The sequence below is a fragment of the Gouania willdenowi genome, chromosome 6 (genome assembly GCF_900634775.1).
Source record: "Gouania willdenowi chromosome 6, fGouWil2.1, whole genome shotgun sequence".
NCBI lineage: Eukaryota > Metazoa > Chordata > Actinopteri > Blenniiformes > Gobiesocidae > Gouania > Gouania willdenowi.
The window spans coordinates 52,352,772-52,376,631 of record NC_041049.1 but is presented as its reverse complement, the minus strand read 5'-3'; the positions used below and the strand labels follow the sequence as shown (position 1 = coordinate 52,376,631).

Below are 23,860 nucleotides of genomic sequence, written 5' to 3'. Positions count from 1 at the left end.
TTGTGACGTCTCCTTGATCCTCTGTACCCAGCTATGTGCCATTGCCCTTATTTTAACTCGTGTGTCTGTGTGTGGTGGGCGGGGTTTGTACGGGTGGGTGTATTTTTAACTATGTAAAATCACTTTGAGCTGCAACTATTTGTATGAAAAGCGCTTATTTTAAAATAAATATTGATTGATTGATGCATTATTATTAATATTATTGTTAATAAAAAAAAAGTGAATGAATCAACCAATCAAAAGCGCTATTAAATTCCTCAACCAATCAACGTCACACATATTTTCGTCTCGTAATGAAACCGGCTGACATTTGATTCAGCCAATCAGAGATCAGCACCGGGACACGGCAAAAACCACGCGGTTAACGTCCGAAGGAGATTATTTCAAAGTCAATGTTTTGCTGAAATTCCTCCCAGTATCTGCCAAGAGTGGAAGCGGTAAGAAGGCTTCACGTATTTTATATATATTTTTTTACAATCATTGAATTTAGCAGTAAATAAACCTACGGACACTAAAGTTGTCATTGGCAGCTTTTGCTAGCGCTAGCTTATCAGATGACCGGTGGTATCTATGCTTTCACAGGTGGTCTCCCACGTGTGCTTCCTCGTGTAATTCGCCACTATATAGTGTTATTTGATTTTTGATTTATGTGTTTTATGTAATTTTAGGGAATGGGTCGAGAAAAGGACACCAAAAGTGATGGGAGAGCCAAGCAGAAGGACTCTAAGTTGAAGAGACTGAGTGACAATGAAAGCTTATCTGCTGGAGCAGGAGACTTCATCACCAACAGGTAGATGGATGCGTGTGGGCGGAAAAATGAGTTTGACCATGTTATTATTAATTAAAATGTGATTTTGACTCGTGAATGTGTGGAGTATGACTCAAATTTACTTTATAAGCAGACAAACCAAATAAACAACCCATAACATTACGTTTAATGCGTGACGTAAGCTGGCAGCCACTAAATGAAGTGACATGTATTATTTAGCTTTCTGTGTTTTCATACTTCAGCGAGGTTAGATTTGGGATTATCACCATGTACCCAGCCATGCATATGTGATCCAGTGCAATTTATCATCAGCTTTAGTAATGGATGCAAGTGGAGAGATGACTTTATCACAGGCAGGAGAGCAGGTGTGTGGGTTTGATAGCCATCCACAAAATTAATATATTTTGCTCTAAGCGTTGCCTCCTGCAATGAGGTTGTTTTTGTCAGCCCAAGTCAGGTGTTCAGAAGTTGAGTTTTTTGAAGATTAGGCATTTTTTGGTTATTAATTCCTGTTCAGTTGTGTAGCTGTGATTTCCTAATCATGCAGAAGAAGAAAAAACCCAAAAGTTTGATTCCTTAAGGATATTTTAAAGGAAGTGTCTCCTAGTATGTAATACGTATCTATATACTGGCAGTCTGTAATGTGTCTGTTATCACCGTGTCAGGATCCCACTTTTAACATATATATTTTCCTTTTTACTGCTGCAGTCAATGTGAGCGCGCACTCAGTGACGGACTCATTATGCCTGGCTCCGTTCACGGACCGCGCGCACTCCCAAGGAGCACATTGGTGTTTATACTCTGCGCATTCACCGTTGCATTACCCACAGCCAAGTTGTGTGAGCGCGCACCGTCTCCTCACCCGCAGCGCGGAGCGAGAGAGAGGTGCACTCTGTGGGACGTGACAGAGCGCTCAGCTGCTCCTGTCAAAATAAGGTCACCCATTCGCACTCGCACGGATGTGACCAGATGAAATTTTCACTCGCGCACACTGAAAATATACTTGCATATGCTACCATTTTGGCCATATTCTCAAGCCCTAAAAAGGGTTTGGTTTGGGGCTAAAATAATAGGGTTAGCGCTGAAATAAAAAGGTTAGCGGGATAGCTAACAATAAATATGAGCTAAAATAAAACTGACAGAACTTTAAGTCACGTGGTGCACCTATCACGTGACCTAAACTGGCCAATGAGGGGCGCTGCTTATGTATAGACTGCCGATCTATTGACACGTATTACGTACCGATAGCCACTGCCTGTTTTAAAATACAGCCGTTTGGATTTATGACCATATGTTGTGATCTTAAACCATTCAAAACCCTGAATATTATGAATCAAGTTCTTTGCTGTATTGATAAAACTAATAGGCTGTTTTTTTCACTTTGCATGCTTTCAAAAATATGAAAAATATTCTCCATCCAGTTGAACCTAAGGCGATACACTTTGTTCTGTATGTGGGTTAAATGTGGATGAGCGCACCTATAAGTGTCTTTCTGTGTGTTGCAATGCATTTCACAGCAGTAGTGTTAATCTTTTCCCTGTTGTATTATTGAGTGTGAATATAATATAAAAATGATTTTGTTAGCCAGGTATCTAAACATTTTTCTGCATAATGCTTCCAGTAAACTTGACCAGAGCCTCATAGTTTGTCCATGTCAGAAATAATAAATATGTTGAGAAACTTGTCTGTTTCTGGAAGCGTATCTATTGGTGGGCTGTTTACACCTGATTATACACCTTGTGGCATTGAATCAAAAACACTTAACTGTGATCAAATGTTTGCCAGGAAAAATAGATGCAACTTTAAAATGTATCAATGATGGACAAATGTGGCTGCTGCTTCTTTAAGCATTTTACTTTTCAGGGTTCCAACTAAGGGTGTTTTGATCTGATGATATGATATCAGTCATATCAGCAAAAAAGAGGTTCTGATCAAAGCACTTAAATGATAATTGAGTTTTATTTGATTTATTGAGGTTATTTTTCATGTCTTTTGATGTATTCTTATATTTATTTAATTAAATTATAGAATATTCTTGTTAAGATTAAAATATATGTAACCCATTGGTTAGTAATAAATAAGTCAGTTTTTCTCATACCTACTGTTGCTGATTATTTTGTATTTATTGGTTAATTTAACAGGGACAGTGTACATTAACATAGAAAATGTACTAGGTTTAGCCAGAAGGCTATTTTTCATTTGTAGTCTCTGGACATAATGTTTAAATGTCACCCTAAAATAATACGAATTACAGGAAATATACAATAACATATACACTGAACAGTAAATCTTTTATGACATTCCATTCCAAAAAATAAGCAAAAGTATTTATGATTTGTGCTGATATCGTATTGTATCGATATTGGTATTAGGCAATACACAAGGCTGCAAGATCAGTTTTGTATTGGAAATGAAAAAGTTACATAGAGACACTCAGACTTCCAACAGAGGGCGATCTTCCTCTAATCTGGTCTGTGTGTGTTTTCCTTTCTCACATCAGTAGCCTGGATGTCCTTCCCTCACTGCATCAATGAACCTCCTCACTGGACTTCCTTTTCTCCTCTTGCCTGCAGCTCCATGCTTGGCATCCTTCTGCCTTTATAGTTGGCCTGCTTTTTATGGCTGCTCTTACTCTAGTACTGACCTGTAAATCTTCACTTATAATGTAGCTGGAACCTTTCTGTCACAGATCACTCTCGATCACTAGTCTCCATCTTGTCCTCCCTGCCTGCACTCCTCTTCATCTCTCTCCACAGCTTTGGGCAGTTGACCCCATGTATTAAACTTCTGATTCTTTGCTGCCTCCATTCCTTCTCTCTCACACACACCAAGGCTTGAGACTGTGACCAAAATGGTTGCATATGCGAGTATATTTTCAAATTGTTTTTAACTGTTTTTAAGTTTCCATGTACATGATCTGTATAAATCACATCAAGTTAAATCAAACATTATTCTATATCATTTTAACTGTATAGAATTTAATACTGTATTGTCTTCATTGAGAAGGTATTTTTTTGGCTCCAGGAGGACTTTAATCCAGGTGAGATGAGGTTAAATGGATCGTTGTAGAGTAAAGGTTGCAGACCCCACTATAAGAGCTAGACCATCTGAATTTAATACCATGGGGTGAAGCGATGCAGATGCTAAGTTGGTTATGCTACTGTTAAGTTAATTCAAGTATAGTCTTTCTGCAAAATAAAAAAGCAGAATACATGTAACCTGTTACGCTTTGCTGTTTTTAAAAAAAAAAAAAATGTTGCGTCTTTTAAAATTCTATGAAAGAAATGACCTGTTATTTCAGCTACTGCTTGTAGCAGAAAAACTTAATGTCATTAAAACATTTAGCAAATATATCGCGAGTCATTGTCAATCTTTACTTCATACAAACTACGGTGCGCCAGTTAAGTCAACTATTCATCAGCATGCATGTCTATGCTGTACACTCTCCCCACCCCCGCTTGAAAAAAAGGTGCAACCAAATTCTGTGCTGGTGCGACCAACTGAGAAAGTTAGTTGCACTAGTGCCACCACTGGAAAAATTAGTGTAGAGCCCTGCACACACACATATATCCTCTATTTTTCTACTGTGTCCTTCATTCCTCAGCACTCTGATGCAAACCTCAACTTCATCTTCTCCTCAACCTGCTCACTACATATCACTGTGATCTCTAAAGTACTTTATTCTCTATGGAACCTAATTTTTTAGATTTTTATTCTGTTCTAATCTTGTTAAATTTTAAACTTCATACCTGGTGTTGCTACTGAAATATTAACAACCCATTTTTCCCTTTCATGATGATTTCTGTCCTGATTTTCTTGATGAGCAGCACAAAGAAGATTGAATCTACTGAGATGACACACAATGGAAAACCCCATAAAAAGGTAAATGCAGCAGCTGTTCTGTTGACATGTCTTTATACCAGCTCTGCTTAAATTGTTCCTAGATGCCCCACATGGATAGACCTTCAATTCAATTGTTTCAAAACTGGGGTGGGCTATTTGGGGTGAATGTGGAGGAATTAAAGGGACTTGTGATTTTACTCGTCAAGAGGATGTTCTTTTGTTCTGTGTTTTTATTTTCAGTCTCTTTTTTTGTCTCGTGACATTTGAGCTGTCAGCAAAATCATGATGTACTTTTTAGCCAATGAAGAGATTGTGATAGTGATGAGTCAGTTTGAAACCGGTCTATATTTTGAATTAGAATTCCAAATACAAAAATTGTGAAATTCAACAATCGTGACCCCTGTGTGTAGCAGGCAGTTTTGTTTATTCTAATAATAGCTAAGTATGTTTACAGTCCTTGCTGATGCCTACGTCACAAGTTTTCTTATTTTTTAATCTCTGGGTGTGACAGAAGTGAAGCTTTTTCAACATTTCTTTATTAAGCTGTTTTAATAGATAGAAGGCTATGCTAAACTTAAGTTTGACTTTTCTTTAGGTTAAGACGATAAAAAGGGAAAGTGTTGACTCAAGTGAAAGGTAAGGAAAATTATTTTTGTGACTTGATTTGCATTGTTCCCAATAAAAGACTTACTTAAAAGCACACAGCGGACTTTTTGACCTTAAGAGTTAACCAATATGAGTTATTTTAAACGATTCCTCAGGCCAATATACAGTGCTTTACAGTATCAATGCTTCAAGCGGGGCTTTCCTCTTGAAATACTGACCATGTAAGTTTTTGAGAAACGGACTGTCTTTGACCAGGTCATGTGACCTGGAGCCCTTTTGGCTTTATGGCAGTCACATAGCCACAGGCTCGGATATACATAGTTCCCACATGACGTCACAACATACCGGCTTTTCCCGACCCGGCGTCATTGCTGTGGGCAGCTGAAATGAGTTTAGCCTCTGTTTCCAGTCATAAAAGCATAATATGGTAGTTTCGTATTGGGTTAATGGTGCACTAATCGCCGTGATCAGTTAAATGTGGATTCTTTAGTAAGGGAAGTCGGCAAGTCAGATTTGTAACGTTGGGATAAGGATTGGCTCTAAGGGCTGGGCTTGCGCTGAAGCTACAGTCTATGGGCTAGAGGAGCAGCCGCCACCACCGTGCTCTTCTCCCCACCGCCAGAGACCCGGTGCTCGGCCTGCCTCGCTGCGTCTGTGGTGCTTTCCCCCTACTCCTTGACCTCACCGCCGTTCTTGGGCCCCTTCGCTGGGGGTCAGAGCGGCGTGCGCGGGGTTGCCCGTCCGTAGTGCCGAACCTCCGTGATGGTGGCATGAAGCTTATAAAACCAGGAAAAATCCACAATTTAGCCGTGTCATTGTTTAAGCCGCAGGGTTCAAAGCGTGAGAAAAAAGTAGCGGCTCATAGTCCGGAAATTACGGTATATAATATTGTGGGCAGTACTTTTTTTATGTATACTCGGACTATAAATACAGTGCAACAACTGGAATAATCCAACTTTATTTTTATTTTTCTGTCAGTCATATCAAAAAAGATTTGCAGGCTGAAGACTTCAAGGAAAAGAAAAAGAGCTTGAAAAGGAAAAGGGTTAAAGAGGAGCCGCTGGATGAATCTCCACTTCGGTAAGTCTTTAAGTACCTGGGTCCCCAACACAACAACAAAAAAGCTGACTTTACAAGAGTAATGATATAAATATATTGGGGACCTCTGATGTAAGCCTTTTTGTTTGTTTCATATAATTGGTAGTGTGTAACCAAACCTGCATACTCTGCACTATGTAATTGATCATTATTGTCTTTGAATACTTGCAGCAGAAAGAAGGAAAAGGTGGTTTTCAACAATGATGAAGACACGGAAGGAACCTCTCAGAAGAAGTCTAAGAAAAAAACCAAGAAGGTAAATCCCTGTTTTACAACATAGTATTTCTCCATTGAAGTTGATCCTCAAAGATAAAGGTTAGAATTGCAGTTCACATGTTGGGTTTAAGTGTTTTGAGCCAAGTGCTTTTTCTCTGCTCAGACCATAAAGGAGGAGGAAGCAGAGCAGCCATTGTCAAAAAAACCGAAAAAGACGAAAAAAGAGATTGAAGAGGCAAAACAGTTAAAGATCAAAATAAAAGAGGAAGAAGAGCAGAATCGCTGGAGATGGTGAGAGTTCTGTGCCTTTTATTTTGCACAAATGCTGATGAAACCCATTCAAAAATGTGAATATTTTTTTAAAATCCCATAATCTTTCCTCTTTGTCAGGTGGGAAGAAGAGAAGTATGAAGATGGCGTGAAGTGGAGGATCCTCGAGCACAATGGGCCCTACTTCCCTCCTGAGTACCAGCCTCTACCTGATAATGTTAATTTCTACTATAACGGTAAGTTGAGCCAAGAAAAGTGTCAGAAGAGTTGACTGAGAAACCACACCACACAAAGCCACAAGAAAGCTAGGCTTACATGAGATAAGGAATAAGGCTGCAATGATTAGTTGACTTGATGGATAATGCTGAAAATTTGGAGACGTGTATTTGTTTCTAAAGCTTCAGAACTTTTCACTGAAAACAAAGCAGTGAAACACTTAAAGTGTAAACTCTGAAGTTCAGCTCTCAATCATTAAAGCACAACAAAGCTACAAGGACACCCCCAAACAGAAACAGTGGAGCTCCTGTTTGTACACGGACCAAGAGAAAAGTGATATCACTACCACAAATATTTACCCAATCTGTTATTTCTAATCACATGTAAATGTGTTTGTTAGCAGACAGCCTGCGATTTAAATAGGTATTAATTATTAATAGGTATTACGGCTGTGTGTGTCTGAAAGCAGGTTTATCACTGCACTCATCAGTGAGTTAGTGATGTACCCACTTTAAAATATTAATTTTTTTTGCTGATACGAGTGTTTATTCTGAACAGTAAACCTCTTAAATATATTATCAACTACAGTATGTGATTTGGATACCATTAATTACATTTATTTACTTTTTTTTTCTTACAAGATGTCTTTTATTTTATGAACTTGATTTAAGTAAATGGAATTCTGTGATTGGTTTAAACCTCATTACCTCCACAACCTGCAACCAGTTTAGCTCCTGCTTTTTAAAGTTACTTTTTTACACTTTGTTTACTACTACTACTTTGTTCAAGACTACTTAAACTTTAAGTTTGTGATATTTAATTTATTCATGATTTTATTCTGATTTCAATGATATTTTCTGTTAAATAACTACACTACAAATACATGTTTGGTCATCGTTTGAATTCCTCTCTGTAAAACATGCTGTCAGAGTACAACAGGGATATGTTCACAGGTGGAAGGATTTAAGCAGGTATTAAAATAACAGTCCAAAACATGTGGTTCAAAACAGAAAAATAATCGAAAAAAAAGGATACATTAGTGGACTACAGAAATAATCGTTAGTTGCAGCTGTAATGTGGATTAATTATTTTCAAAACAAAAGTTATCTGAAGCGTCAATGAATGTGCTTTTGAATATGTAACTTTTGGTCTATTAACACAACACAATCTGTTGAAAAGTTAGACTAAAAGGTTGTTAGCGGTACTGGAAACATGATGGTTGCTGCTGCTTTTGTGTTATTAGACACAATAATAATAACAAAAGAGAATTGGATTTGTTTTAGAATATAATTTTTGTCATTGTGCTGTATATGCTTGTGGTCTTGATTGTAGGTCTTTGTTACTGCAAACTGCTTCCCATAAATTGTTGGATTAGTGTCACACAAGCATCTGAAGTGAGTGCTGAGCAGGATTTGTTACACTGACATCTAATCAGGTCCTTGATAGAGAGAAATTACATAAATATCTAATCTAAGCTTTAAAATTGGACCAAAAAATGCATGGTAAACGAGCATGTGATTGTCTGTATTTGAGTAGGTGCCCATTAAAACCACTGTGTGCAGGGGAGAAGGTAAAGCTGAGCCTTGCAGCAGAGGAGCCGGCACTGTTCTTTGCCCAGATGTTGGACCATGAATACACCACCAAGAAAGTGTTCCGGGACAACTTCTTTACAGATTGGAGGGAGGTAAAAAATAACTCCTTCCTACCGGCGAGGTCAAGTGTAAATAGGAATGCAATGACAACCTGTGGCTCTTTTAAGCCCTCTTTGTGTTAACCGGTTTTATAAAAGCTTTTATAATGTCAATTTGTTGTTTGACAATGTTTAATCCTGGCTTTCAAATTAGTGAGCATGTAAAACTAGTGTGGTTAAGTTACTGGTACATGCTTGCTGGTGGCTGTCGAGGTGTACTCGACATGAGGGGAAATTGCTGTGCTAAGCCTCAGGGCATATCATGCAGAATTAATTTTGCGCTGCTTAGTGCTCAATGCACTTGAAAATATGAATTATGTGAAGGCATTGATATGCTAATCCCAATGAGCAGCTCCCCTGCATACGAGCAAATCCAATTAAACTGTTTTATTATAGCTGGAAAAAAACCCTCCGCGCTTCACTGCCCTCATCGCCCGCCCACTGTCGGGTGTCATTCATGCTTAGGCACACAGGCGGTGTTTGTCCACACTGTCTGTGGGTCCGAAATGTGTGTTCAGGTGCTTATCTGGTGAAATGTCTTTGCATTCCCATTGTTTATGATCGAATAAGAAAACGGTAGCAAGTCGGTAACGCCCCCTGACAAGTGTTTTGGATGTGCTCTTTTTGTTTGGTTCTGATATTTGTGTTTAGACTGAATGCCATTTGGTATGTTGAACATTTTATATACCTCACTTTTGTGCTCCATATTCTTATCATTTATTCCTGGCATGTTTTTTCATTCGTCTGTTTTCTTTTTTCTCAAGGATTCGACAGGGGTCAAGACACAAACAGTAATTATTTGTCACACAAAATAAAATTTAATGATAAAACTAGTTCAATTAAATGATTTTACACTTTTAAATATTAATTTCTAAAAAGTGTAAATATGCATTGTATTTTTGTGTGAAACTCCCATTTAATTTTTTTTCTTCTTTGAACATAGTGCATTTGATGCAGGGTTTATTTTTTTTATTAATGAAATATATAGCTATGTTTTGAGGGGGAAGGGAAAATTTTTATTTTTATTTTTCCAAATACAGAGGATTACGTTATGGACTGGTGAAGTTGGCAGGGTTCAGCACCAGAGAGGGAGAGATCACGTTAATAGATTTACCTGGTTTCCCGCTTGCCCATGTTGCCGCTGCCTTATAACAAATGAGTGTATATAACTTTAAATCTTACTTTCTTTTTTGTTTTCTTATTTCTGTTACTATTTACTTTTAAAAGCCTCTTGTGGACAGGTGTTGCTAACACTCAAAACAATACATCTGGGTTATCAATATAATTGTGATGGCCATATAAAATAAAGATTATGTATTCTAAATGCGTACAGTGGCATGTTGTGGTCCTTTAAAAAAAGAATATTCTGCTTTTTGTTGCTCTTTTCTGGCACGCTAATTGTTGGAAAAGTATACGACTTATCTTCCTTCACAGTTTAAAATAACAAACTGAACTTTGTGTCTAATTAGGAAATGTCTCACAAGGAGAGGACTTTGATTAAAGATCTGGATAAGTGTGACTTCACAGAAATCCATGCCATGCATAAAGCCAAGGTGGAGGCCAGAAAAAACCTGAGCAAAGAGGAGAAACTGGTGAAAGTTGGATTTGTTGTTTTTAAAATGTTTTTATTCTTGTTGTACTTTAATGTCCAAAAAAATACCCATTATTGCTTTAAAGGCTCTGAAAGAGGCAAACCAGAAGATAGTGGATGAATATGGTTACTGTTTGCTGGACCGCCACAAAGAACGGATCGGCAACTTTAAGATTGAACCACCGGGGCTTTTTCGAGGTCGGGGCGAGCATCCGAAGCAGGGCATGCTGAAGAAAAGAATCCAACCAGAGGACATCATCATCAACTGTAGCAAGTGAGATTGAGTTGAGACCTACTGTATATTAGCAGCTCAAAACTGATATATGTGGTTGATCTATTACTTGAGTCTGAGTAACAAATTCTCAAACTGTTACTGTTATAAAAACTTAAATCAAGAATAGAAATGACATTTTTCAGTGTGTAAAAAATACTTAAATCAGCAGAAATGCATTGGTATCATTTTTATTTATTTTATTTCCAACACTTTTTTTTTACATTTTGTAAAATACAAAAGCATTGATGCATTTTTTTTTTTACTGTGGCAGAGAATCAAGCATCCCTGTGCCACCTTCTGGACACAAATGGAAGGAAGTTCGACACGATAACACAGTGACATGGTTAGCCAGCTGGACAGAGAACATCCAGGGTTCCATTAAATACATCATGCTCAATGCCAATTCAAAACTCAAGGTGAGTCGTATCCACTGTTAATATATGGTGGGAGATTTAAATGGAATCCAGGTAGGGCTAGACGACACTGAGATTCAAGATGAGTTTTCTATTTTGGCAAAATAGAAAATTACACTATCCCTATATATTATCTATCTATATGTATATTATAGGTTTTTTTTTATTTATTTATTTTTTTTTTTTAAATACTTGTTTTAGGAGTCGCTGCTTTTGCTATTTTTCAGAACAGCATGAAAAGCTGTAAATAAGCCACACTACAGAACTCAGAAAAGACCAAAGTGGTTTTTGTGTGACTGTTGGTTAATAAACGTGCCTGTGTGGCATTTTACATCAGCAAATTTAACACAGAATTGTCTTTCTGGTCAATAACTTAAATTCAAATGAAGTCTGAGATTTATATTGTATATTGCCATTTTGAGAAAAATTATCGATGAGTTTAGGTCCATATCGCCCAGCCCTAAATCCAGGCTTTGATGACCTTTGCACTTCTATAAGCCTCACATGTTGTGTTGTGTGGTTGGTACAGTGTACTGAGTTCTCCTCTGTGCCCTGGTAGTAATAAACGTCTTTATTCTTCAAAGGGTTTTTGTTGGTTCTGATAACTTCTCTATTCTCTATGGGCTTCTCGAGTGAGAGACGTCTTCTCTCTCAGACAAGACCTGCCTCTGTCCTTTGTTTATAGTTTGTCCTGTTGGTCACTGTATTGTATTAACGATGGATGAAGTGGTGGAGAGCTCATCTTCTTCTCCAAACAGTAGATTAGTGCCTTGTATGGCAGCTCTGTCCCATTAGTGTGGGAGTGTGTGAATTTAGCTGATATTGTAAAGCACTTTTGGACATCTTTGTTTTAATTCAAACAATGAGACGGGTGTGAAAATGCAGTAGCTGAGCACAGCTCGGGCAGTTTCCCAGCATCACCACTAAGGTATACAACAGCATCAATAGCTTTAGAATAGTGTACACAGTAGGGCTGAAAGATTTTGGAAAATAATCTAATTGCAATTTTTTTTCCTCAATATTGCGGTTTAAAATGGGCTTATTTTTTCAAGGGCCTCTTGTCATGTATTTTTCAAAGAACACAAGCAATAAATCAATCTGTTTCATAATAAATAATTTCAGATTTATTTGAACTTCAAATAAATGTAAAATGTAAATTATAAAGCACAGATTACAATAAAGCACACACATCTGTGGCTTTACCTCTTCAACATATCTAACTTCACATTTCGTGAAACATGTAATCATGTGGACTGCGCTTCTTAAAATCTCTGAACTTAACACAGGACAGTCTATAAATAAATAATATAAACAGATATATATAAAAAAAAACATCCTTCCTATAATAAAGAATTTCTTACCCTTCCTTAGGGAGGGTTGGTGATGGTCATAATTATGCAATAAAATAAATTCATTTATTTATTGCAAAAACAAAACATGCATTGCTGTCTTAGAAAGAATGCACTTCACGTAGTGTAGACCTTTGACAGCATGTGCAGACAAAACAAAACAAATAAAATTGCAGCCTTTGCAATTAGAAAATCGCATTATGATATCGTGATAATATTGCAAATGCAATTCATCGTTCAGCCTTAGCACACAGTCTTTAAAAGGTGCAGATTTTTCAGCGAAAAGGACCACTGCCGCACTCTTTATTTGTGTTTACGCACCTTTTGTACATGAGGCCACAGGATGCTTCTGCTGGTGCACTTTCCACAAGCAAACTAGTTCTAGAGGGCAGCAATCCTACAGGATTTAGGGCTTGTTTTGAAATTAGCTCCTTCTTGGAATCCAGTGGCTCGGAGCAGAGACTCTTTAGACGTCAAGGACACGAGTCCAATCGCCCTGGTGTCAACGATAGCGTAATTTAATGGATTCCATTTATGCAAATAGGAACACTTGCTATAATATATGAATGCATGCGAGTTGTACTTTTTATGACGCTTGCAGTTTCTGTAATTGCCAGTGAGAGTGATAAGTTGGGTGTATGTGTTGACTTACTTATGCTTGATGTGAGTTAACTACCAAAATAGACTCTGTTGATGGTCCTCGCGCATAAAATATAGTAATTTCTTGTCAAATCTTTAAAAATAATCTTGTCGTATAATTATTTATTGCACTTGTCCTGTTTTGAGCCACCAACAACTTAGACAAGTTAATTTACAGTACCTTGTCCTCCTAATTAAGTTTTTATTTTCACTAAAGGTTGTGGTTCTTAATTTTTGTTAATATCAAAATGTTTCTTATCAGGGATCGACCGATATGGTTTTTTTTAGGGCCACTGCCGATATTTGGAGCCAATACTACTTTTGCTCCCTCAATTTACGTCATAAAAATTACACAATGATGACAACAAATGTTAGAAGTCTCAATAAAAAAAAGTAGCATTTATTGAAATGAGGTAGAACGACACCAAGTATATTTAACAAATAATAAAAAACGGGATGTTGAACAAAAAAACTAAAAAATAAAGTGCGACATCTCATGAAATATTATGACAGAGTTGTTCATCCTTGTAATGAAGATAGCTTTGACAAAAGTTGGCCTGACTGAAGATTTATTTTATTAACAGGATTATTGAGTATAAATATATATATAATTACAGTATTAAACACAAAGAAACCATGAATAATAGTTCATTCTAATGCAACCCCAGAACATAAATTAACAGAGGAGAATAACGTGATGTCAGATGAGTATTAACCAACAAATTGTTTAAGTTTCTGTTCTAAATTGCATCAACATTAACAGGAATAAATATTCAAACGAGTAGTAAACTGTTTCTCAAAGTTAGAAACTTCTCAGCGCAGCACTGAGAGAGAAGCAGAGAGTGAGGGAAAGAAACACACACTCATGCCAAACCTCCAGCCAGCTGCTCGTTAACTACAGCTGTGACCCAACACTTGGACCCACGGAACAACAAACACTGAGTTAAACAGTTACAAAATGCTTTGAAAATTTAAAACCTGCCTGGGATTGAAGAGCTTGCTTCACACTCTGCTAGTGGGGGGAGGGGATCTGCAGCCTCTGTCTCCGGTAACAGGAGCAGCCTGTAGCAGCCGTTCTGTTTATAAAGTTGATCGGCGAACGCAGCAGCGCACATCGGTCGATGCCGATACATGTAAAACACGCAAAAACCGGCCGGCCGATGAATCGGTCGATCACTATTCCTTATCCTTTTAAGATATTTTTTGCTGTAATGTACAATGTACTTTTCTATTGCATTTGTTTAAACTTTTTTTAACCAGGATTGTGTAAATAAACGTTGTTCTTTTTTCCTATGGTTACATAAATCCAGGGGGAAAAGGACTGGGAAAAGTACGAGGTTGCCCGAAAACTGAAAGACTTTGTTGACAACATTCGTAAACAGTACATGACGGATCTTGGGTCTCGAGAAATGAAGAAACGTCAAGGAGCTGTGGCCCTCTACTTTATTGACAAGGTAATGTTTATGGAGCTGAACAAACAGTGAAAATTAATAACTTATCATTTGACTTTGATTTTAGGTGTCATGTCAATGTATTTCAAATCAGTACATGTCTATTTCTTCTTTACTGGGTTGTCTTTACAATGCTAATAGAAATAAATTTAGTGGTGTCAATTTTTTCTTTCTTTGGTCCCCAGGCTAATCATTTATTACCATGTAGAATGAAATAATTAGATTGATGCTTGTAAATGTTGTTCATGTTATATGCTCTAATTAGACGTATGTTGTCTCTCTCTCTGATGTGATGGGTCAGGTTAAGTGTCATAGGTCTGGTTTGGATATTGTGTGTTAATCAGTGGTTTTCTCTTTTTCTGACACAAAAAAGCTGGCTCTGAGAGCTGGTAATGAAAAAGAGGAGGGAGAGTCTGCAGACACGGTGGGTTGCTGCTCACTTCGTATTGAGCACATCACTTTGCATAAGCAGCTGGATGACAAGGAGTATGTCGTGGAGTTTGATTTCCTCGGTAAAGACTCGATTCGCTACTACAACAAGGTCCCTGTGATCAAGAAGGTAAAGAAAGAAAACATGACTCATTATCTACAGCTCTACCGTCACAGATGTTTTTGAAACCCATAATGTATTTTCTTTTAGTCTCCCAATTATTATAATTGAAAGGAAAGAGATGTTACATAAATTAACATGGTTGTTATTTTAGTATTGAAACTTCCCACAGGTAACCCTGGAAGACGGCATCACTTTTTAAGGGGAAAATGTTCCTTTAAAAACAAGAATGCCAACATCTTGACACGTCACTTTGTATGCTAAATAAATTGGATTAAATCTCCCCCCAAAATGTATTAACGAATAACTTGCATAACAAGAAAATAAAGCGACTCATTGTTATCATTGTGCTTCCATTTACCCTGAGGCTACAAAATAAAACTACCAAGATCTACCATATTGTCTTTAAAAAAACAGTAAGGAGAGCCTTGCCCCTGTCATGAACTAAAAATGCATATAGCAACAAAAAACAGGTGGGTATCAGTTCTAAAAAGTTCCCATACAGTGTTGACATTGTGGTGACTCCTAAAGGGACCACTAGAGGATGATGCCAATTAGAGTTGGGCGGTATCCAAATTTTGAAACCGTCAAACCTCCTCCCTATTTTACCGTGGTATACGGTATTACCGTGACTAATTAAAAATTATGACGTATGGCTAAGGGTGCGTTCACGCCTAACGCAACTATAGCGACTGCAGTCACTTCAATTGCCCGTGATGAGTCGCTTGAACATAGTGGTGCTTTTCACTTCATCATTCCAGTGACTTCATGACCAGGGAACAGTGTGTGTGTGTGTGTCTACGGAGCCAGGTGACAGAGGAGAGAGAGGGCTGATCTCTACTTCTTCTCCAGCCGTATGTTAACAGCGCTTATCATTAACAGCGCCGCTTTTACGGTTTAAATGATCAACTTGGAGTTTCTAAAGGATGAGTTCACTCAGAATGTAGGCTTATTCAAGAAGTTAACCGCTCTAATTTTGCCCCGGTAAACTGTGAAGTGTCTAGAGAGTCTCTTGCCTCCGCGCTGTCACGTAACGACAACACATAAGTGCTCCTGGACACATAATTATGTTTAAGTATTAAATAAATTATATTTAATTTTTTAATTCTGCGGTATAAGGTATTACCTCCCAAGCCTAATGGCAATCAATATTTCGGTGGATTACAGCAGACTTGCAACTGGTGTACCTGGGGCCCCATAAATATCTCAAAGAATAAGATTAAAAAATGTGAAAATGAAAAACAAAAATACACACTGAGTGCAGAAATAGTTACTCCCACAACATACAAGATACTGGAACTACAAAAATATGCATAAATAACAGTAAGAAATATGAAACAAACACAAAAATAACTCATAAACGACAAAATACAAAGAATGACTCAAAGACACAAACATAGAAAATACACAATGCCTTTGTTCTTTCCTGTACTAATGCTCAGATTGGTAGTTATTCTAAATGCTGACATGAATTTGATAATGTGGCCCATTTTTGTGGCTCCCACTGTAATAAGAGATGTTTTCTGTGATGTTTAACTTGAGCATTTAAGTTTCCAAGTACATTCTAATTTTGTGTCTTTGCAAAGACTATAATGATTCCAACATTAATATGGGCTATCGCTCTTGTTTTGTCATATTAAGTAAATGATGCGTTCTGTTTAGTTCCAACAATTGGCCTTTTGGGAAATTTGAAAGAAATCACGAATGTGACTGATAACTATTTTTCTATAAAAAGATCTACAGTCTGACAAATGGCTGTTTGTGTGTGTGTGTATGCAAATGTGAATTCCCCCATCTTGTGTTAGTCCATGCTATTCTCTATTCCAGAGATGAGAGAAGAAATATTAGCACCTGACATTAAGTGTTAGATTACTTGGCAGAACACGTCATTATTTAAATTAATGCATTAAAAAGAGACACATTTAGTAGAAGTAATTAGTCTATGCATATTTTTGCATTATCACTACCGTGGCATTGCTGTTAAATGTCACATTGAATAAAATGGATAAAGCGAAGAAAAAAAAAACAAGGATTATTTTTCTTAATTGTGCAGATTCTGTGCCACCACAAGTGCATTCATGCCATGCACTGTATTGTACATTTAGCCTTTCCTTTAATGGAGAAATGATGAGTTTTAAAGTGGAATGAAAGCATGAGCCGGTAAAGAGAGAGGCAAAGAATAAGAAAAAACACTACGCACAGATACATAAATATATCTTTACAATCCTAAGTGTCTGCTCATTTTTCTTTGAAAAAATCTTCACTAAACACAAAGTCCTCTCTTGTGATGAAACGTAATGGATGTATGCTCTGTAAATCTTAGATTATCCTTGTAACAGACAAAATAATCACAAACTTGGTGAACATTTTTGATTTAAAAGCGTCATTAGTCTATTTTTCTAGGAAAATTAGACGCAAATCAACCAGTGAATATCATTGCATGTCAAAGAAGCAGCACATCTGTTGCTATTAATTGGTGTTTAGCATATTGTCCTCGTTTATTTGGGAAATAGATGCAGTTATGAAACCCATTGAATCACTGTAAATGTCAGAAATAATTGTGCCAGTTTTCCTCCTCGTGGAACTAGGTTGTGTTGGAAGACGAATGACGGACACAAAGCTAATTACTCTATACTCGGTTCTTTTCAAATGTATTTTATCCTGAAACAGATTTTTAAACCAATCCTTAAAGGTTGTATAAACTGTAAAGACAGTTTATACAACCTTTATAAACTATACAATCAACTGTAAAGACAGTTTATACAACCTTTAAGGATTGGTTTCAATTTGCAGAGACTAAATCCCCTCATGATAAGGGTGAAACATTTCTGGGTAATATTTTGTTTACATGTGTAACTCTTTTTTTTTTTTTTTTCATCTCTATTCTCAGGTTTTTAAGAATCTCAAACTTTTCATGAAGAACAAGCAAACGGGGGACGAGCTCTTTGACCGCCTCAGTGTGAGTGACAAACTTTGTATTTACTATTTTATTCTGTTAAGTTAAAAGGAAACGGTTTGTTTTTAACTTGGTGTCATGGCACCACATATTGGACACCCCTTTTTATATAGTGTGGAAAATTCCCCCAAGTAAGCATATTCTATGAAGCTAATGCAAAACTAATTCTTAAAAGCTATTTTGAAGTATTGTTTCATATTTTTTTTAGGATAGGCTTCAGCAAAGGAAGAGCTGGGACTTAATGGTAATGTGTAGGTGATGAGATAGGATGAGCACTCGGTGTGTAGAGAGGAATGAAAGTTTTGGGGGGGGGGGGGTGAGGAAGTGATTGTATATTGGAAGCAGAGAAAAGCTTGAAAAGGAGACAGAGGATTGACTTTAGCACATAGAAATACAGGAGGAAAAAATGAGAATAACCATGTGGGAGGAAAAATTTTCACTCAAAAGTTGGGCCTCCTCTCAGCCTTCACTTTCAGCTACAGGCACCAAAACAACGAGAAAAGGTCAACAACAAAAAAGTGGCTGAAACTGCTTGCTTGGTTTGCTGTCATTGAGACAAGACTGCAGAGTAATAGTAAAATGTATGGAAAGAATATGAAAAATGGTTGAATATAATGTAAGGAGCACTGAATTTGAATAGCTTGCAGTCTCTTGTCCTTGTATTAAGTTGTCTGTGATTGGTGAGAAATTAAGGCTACATTCTCACTGAAGAATGCTAGAGCGGTTAAACGCTATAGGAAACAATTGCCCGGATAGTCGGCCTCGTTTGAGCGGTGAGAACATGCAAACGAACTCTAGCGTTTTGTCAGGAATCTGAGCTCTGTCAATCGATGTTTAGAGCGATTCAGGTGAGCTGTGAATCAAAACGCTATCGGCTCAGACTGTTTTTCGACCCACTAGTTCTTTTTCAGGGTCGCGCGGGTCTGCTGGTGCCCATCTGTCATTGGTTGTTAAACGGGGATACACACTAGGCTTTACACAATCAGCGAGTTAAAAAAAATAAACAATCACGAATTTGTTACTTTTGTAGGTACCGAGTGAATTCTTATCTACTATTTGGTACCGATTTACGTCAAATCAAACGGAACCGTTTTTTGGTACCTATAGATGCATCCTTGTGACTGTGAGGGAGTAGAGAAGCAAGCAATTTCTCTCTTCCCAGGTGCATAGCCGAGGTGGGGCACACATACTGTACACCTGTGTCCACCAACCCCCTGAATTGGAAATAAATGTCTGTTATTAAAGAGAAAGTATGAGAAAACGCTTTAGCCCGCTGTCCGCTCTTTAATCACTCTCCCTTCACCCTGTGGCTGCATGGACAGAATAAACAAAACTAGCTCCAGCACACGTGCAAGCAAGTGCGCACTGACTTCCACACACAGACACTCTAACAGCAGATGCAGACTCTGCTTTCAGAGCTGTTAGACCCAAGAAACAGACTGGGTCCAGCCCGCCACTCTGACTGACAAATGCTAGTGAAATACTTAGAGCTGTGTACCACAGAGCAAACATGTCAGTGGTGTGGAACATTTTTGATGTAAATATGATGGATTAAACAATGCAGTGGGAACATCTGCAGAAAGTTTAATCATGACAATGATGTCATTGATTGGTTCGTTGAATTGAGACATTACAGCCAATCACAATAATTACATAAAATGCAAATATCAGCTGATCCGATAAAGCCGATCAGATCGGTGTAAGGCCTAGTACACACTGGACAGGGCTCCAGTCCATCGCAGAGCAACATACACACTGACACAAGCAATCACACTCGTCATTCACTCATATGGACAATCTAGAGACTCCAATCAATCGAACAGTCATGTTTTTGGATTATTGGAAGAAGCCAGAGAAAACTAACACAACCACAGGGAGAACATGCAAACTCCACACAGAAAGGACCCAAGTGTCCACCAGTTCCCATTCTTTTAATGTAAAATTACAATAAATTGACTCTCTTCCTGTGACACACACACACACGGACATTATATATGCACGTGTATATTTTCCCTGTGTTTAAGGACTGACAATATTGTGACTGATGTGAGTCTCAGCCAGTGGAATGAGCACAGTGCTGCTCCTACTCTCTGCCCTGCAGTGTCTCAGAAAAGTTTCAGTGTGTGCTGAAGGTGAAATGGTAATGGCTGCTGGGGGCAGACCTGATTGACAACCACAAAGGCCAGGACACTCGTAATGCAGAGAGAGGAGGCGTGTGGTGAAGTAGATGGAGCAGTGGGGAAGTGACAGCCAGACCAGCAGTGTGGTGTAGGTTAGAAGGAACACAGAGACCAGAGGTGGAAGTGAGAGAAAACGCAACAGTGGAAGTGACAGTGTAGCAAATGTACAATGAAAAGGTTTAGAATAAAAGGAAAGGCACTCAAGAACAGAACTAAACACCTGCATTAAGAGGATTTAAAGCATCTCATGTGGACAAATAGGCGTTTGCTGTTGCAGTCACATTGTTAAAAACCCCACATCAGTGTTCAGTTTCTTTCTATTTACTTGCAATGGATCCCTTAATGGCCTGGAGGCAAAAACAGGAAACGCTGCTGGCTAAAGACTTTAGAGACTAGTAATGTTACAGCTTTAGAATGTTGTCTTGTGTGTTCAGGTGCCAAAATAGGAGGAATAACGGTAGTGGACGTAAATTAAAGTTTTATAGGATTCCAGCGGACACTGCAAGTCTTGTTTTGCGTCCAGGCTAAGCCCCGCCCATCAAAATACATCAGTGTTTACAAACAAAGGGTCTATCAAAGGTGCAAATTAGAGGAAATGCAGGTTAACAAAAAGCTGCAATTTAAATCAAACAAGAAACGCACTCATTCAGATCTTTTGTCCTGGGTGTTTAATTTAAATTCAGTTGAAGGAAGAAAATAGTTTTCTGTCCATAGAAAACCTTAATACTCCTCACATATATAATTTACTTTTCATTATGGCTCATAGCACCAGTGTAAGACAGCAGTGCTTCTTTTTAATACTGAAATTTGTCGTGTCATGTAAAGCAAATTTAAGAATATAGCATTTCAGAATCACATGTGGTCACACAGCTCTTTATCACTATTCTCAGTGAGGGATGTAGGAAAAACCTGCATTATTATTTTTTTAAAGCACCAATCTATTTGCTAGCATCAAAAAGCTAAAAAGCTGTTCTTTCTTAGTCTAAAACTGCAATACTCTGTCAATCTGTGGAAGAGTGTTGACCACAGGAAGAATTACAAAGAGCTTGTCATGGCATGTGTTTTGTGAGCTTGGTAGAAAGTAAGGACACATTGTAACAGTTACTCAATGATTTAATGGGACAATGTACACAAACACCAAACACATTGTATAATCTAACATCCCTCTGCACACAGTCCATTAGTAATGCAGGGGCTCATTAGCAAAGTAGGCAAAGAACAAGTTTGTGCACTGGTACACACCTGTGCATGTGCACATATTCAGTGTAAACGCCATACACATACAAACCTGTGATGTTAAATCATCAGCAGAATTTCACCTTTTTTAAAAAAAATATATATATATAGTACGTAGTGAATTTCTCCATGTTACATCGTGCCACCTGGTAGCTGCTGTGTACACGGTGAGAATGTTTGTTTTTCTCCTTCAGCTTCAGTCCGTTATCAGGTTTTGAGCTGCTCTGTGGCTACTTCTTATCATACTCTCAATCTGTGGGGACAAACCGTGCTGTGATACGTTTAAACCACATAGATCAGTTGGGAGACGATGATGTGGAAAGACTGACCTGTAGAACTCAGCAGTGACAAAATGCAACAGTGTCACCTAGTGGTGAAGTCCTGCTGTTGTCCATGGAACACATTTTTTATTATAGGATTTTTATTCTTCTTTCCTGTTTCTAATTGCAGACAATAAGTTTAAACAAACATTTGAGTTCTCTGATGCCTGGTCTGACTGCAAAGGTGTTCAGGACGTACAACGCCTCCATCACTTTGCAGCAGCAGCTCAAAGAGCTTTCAAACAGTAAGTTTAACACCAAAGTTTGGGCACTTTATAGCAATCAAATGTCTATGTATTGTTTTAAAAGATGCTGTGATGCTGATTAATTGTCTGCACTATAACTTAAGCATTGTTGATATGACTATAGTTTTTTTAATGCCTGCATACTGTTTTGAGTTGATGTTGATGATTTTTTAATGTATTTTGAAACTTTGTCATCCTTAAAGAATCCGATAACGAGGCAGAGAAAATTCTCTCCTACAACAGAGCGAACAGGGCAGTTGCTGTTCTCTGTAACCACCAGCGGGCGCCGCCAAAAACCTTTGAGCAATCTATGGCTAACCTTCAGGCAAAGGTAACATTTGTTGTATTTTAATTTCTTGCTGCATCTGAAAAAAGCTTGAGACACTTGTTTGCAGTGCATGTTTGAACTTTGTGTTTTTCATGTTAAAACCTCAGATTGATGCGAGGAAGGAACAACTAGCCGAGGCCAAGGCACAATTCAAGGAGGCGAAAAAGGAGGTGAAAAGTAGAGGAGATTCTGATCCCAAGCTAAAAGTGTAAGTATCAGTGTTGTGGGGAGTGGGACACCAGGCTATCCAAGCTGCTCTGTTAAAACACATTTTTAGCTGACTAAAGGTGATAACATTTCAAATGTTATGTTTTATTCAATTAATGGAATCACAGTTTCCTAGTTAACTTTTTTTTAAATGATCTAGTTTAGTGTTTTACACTTTTTTTTTTTATCTACTTTTGTCTATCCACAACATTTTGCTCAGAATACCACTAACTACTACTACTAATAAACCACTACTGATGGAATAAATGAGTGATAATAGACATTTTAGATAATCTCCTTTTGTAAATGTGGAAAGAAACAGTATTTAGTGCCTCATGAATAGATTTATTTCTATAATTCTTGTTTCTGGTCATCTCCTGCCTGGTATGGGACCAAGACGGTCCCTTGTATTTTCAGTTTGTTCTAATCAAGATCATTTCTATCATCAGTATTACAATTATCATTTTAAACTAAAAATAAACATTGTAAACCCTCACATTTTTATTGCTTTAGTTTGTTTGCACTTTTTTCTTTCTCAAGTACCCCTGTAGTGCCATCACGTACCCCTATTTGAGAAACACAGATCTAGTACCTACAAATGGGCCTTTCACCCGTTATGGTTTGCTTTATGTCTCAGTGTGTTGGAGAAGAAGCAGGCAGCTGTCGCTCGCTGTAAAGAGCAGCTCCTAAAGATGGAGGTCCAGGCAACTGACAAAGAAGAAAACAAACAGATTGCTTTGGGTACCTCCAAGCTCAACTACCTGGACCCACGCATCAGTGTGGCATGGTGAGTAAACTCTCACACACGATAGCTTTAAATGCACTGGGTAAAACAGTCAAACAGCCCAACTTAGTCTTTAAAAGATTCCAGTATTAATATTCGTAACAGATGAGCCTACAGTACTTCACATTCAACTGAGTTTGCTTTAAAAAAGTTAGAAATTATCAGTGCTTCACACTAAAACTGAATAATTCCAAGACCACAAACATGTCATTTTACATGTAGTTTAAAGTCTTTCAGCTTTTGCTCCTTCCTCTGTATGACTTTGTTTTATAATAAGTGAGAAGTTTGTCAGTTGCACTCTTCATTTTGCCCCCTTCACTAATTCAGGTGTAAAAACATGGAGGTACCTGTAGAAAAAATCTACAATAAAACTCAACGGGACAAGTTTGCCTGGGCCATCGACATGACAGAGGCTGACTTTGTGTTTTGACGTCTCTTCTCTAGAATTGCATTTCATTGGCTCTTTATGTGACCAACCACTTTCCATTACAGACAGGTTTTCAATATTGCATTATGTTGTTTTACTGATGTTTTTGCTAAAAGTCGTTTGCTACTGTTTTTGTTCAGTGGTTATAGCACTTCATGCATGATGTTTCTTCTGTTTACATGACTGAATAAAGGTTCCTACT

General features: G+C 37.8%; 1 protein-coding gene across 1 annotated transcript; it reads left to right on the top strand.

The window, feature by feature from the left end:
• The first annotated feature begins 302 nt into the window (after positions 1–302).
• LOC114465459 (DNA topoisomerase I, mitochondrial) lies at positions 303–23,860 on the top strand. The gene is made up of 20 exons (XM_028450477.1): positions 303–437; positions 669–790; positions 4,597–4,651; positions 5,208–5,248; positions 6,197–6,298; positions 6,488–6,572; positions 6,696–6,823; positions 6,923–7,038; positions 8,581–8,702; positions 10,178–10,300; positions 10,386–10,573; positions 10,845–10,989; positions 14,285–14,428; positions 14,799–14,984; positions 17,866–17,934; positions 21,798–21,912; positions 22,116–22,243; positions 22,348–22,448; positions 23,085–23,234; positions 23,559–23,860. Exons 2-20 carry the CDS (start codon positions 672–674, stop codon positions 23,659–23,661), a joined length of 2,220 nt encoding a protein of 739 aa, XP_028306278.1. The 5' UTR covers positions 303–437; positions 669–671; the 3' UTR covers positions 23,662–23,860.

Excerpts from the sequence above, each read along its gene's own strand:
- LOC114465459 (XM_028450477.1), top strand. The coding sequence starts at position 672 with ATGGGTCGAGAAAAGGACACCAAAAGTGATGGGAGAGCCAAGCAGAAG. Across the intron at positions 6,573-6,695 it reads CTAAGAAAAAAACCAAGAAG|ACCATAAAGGAGGAGGAAGC; the intron begins GTAAATCCCTGT and ends TTCTCTGCTCAG. Across the intron at positions 7,039-8,580 it reads TGTTAATTTCTACTATAACG|GGGAGAAGGTAAAGCTGAGC; the intron begins GTAAGTTGAGCC and ends CACTGTGTGCAG.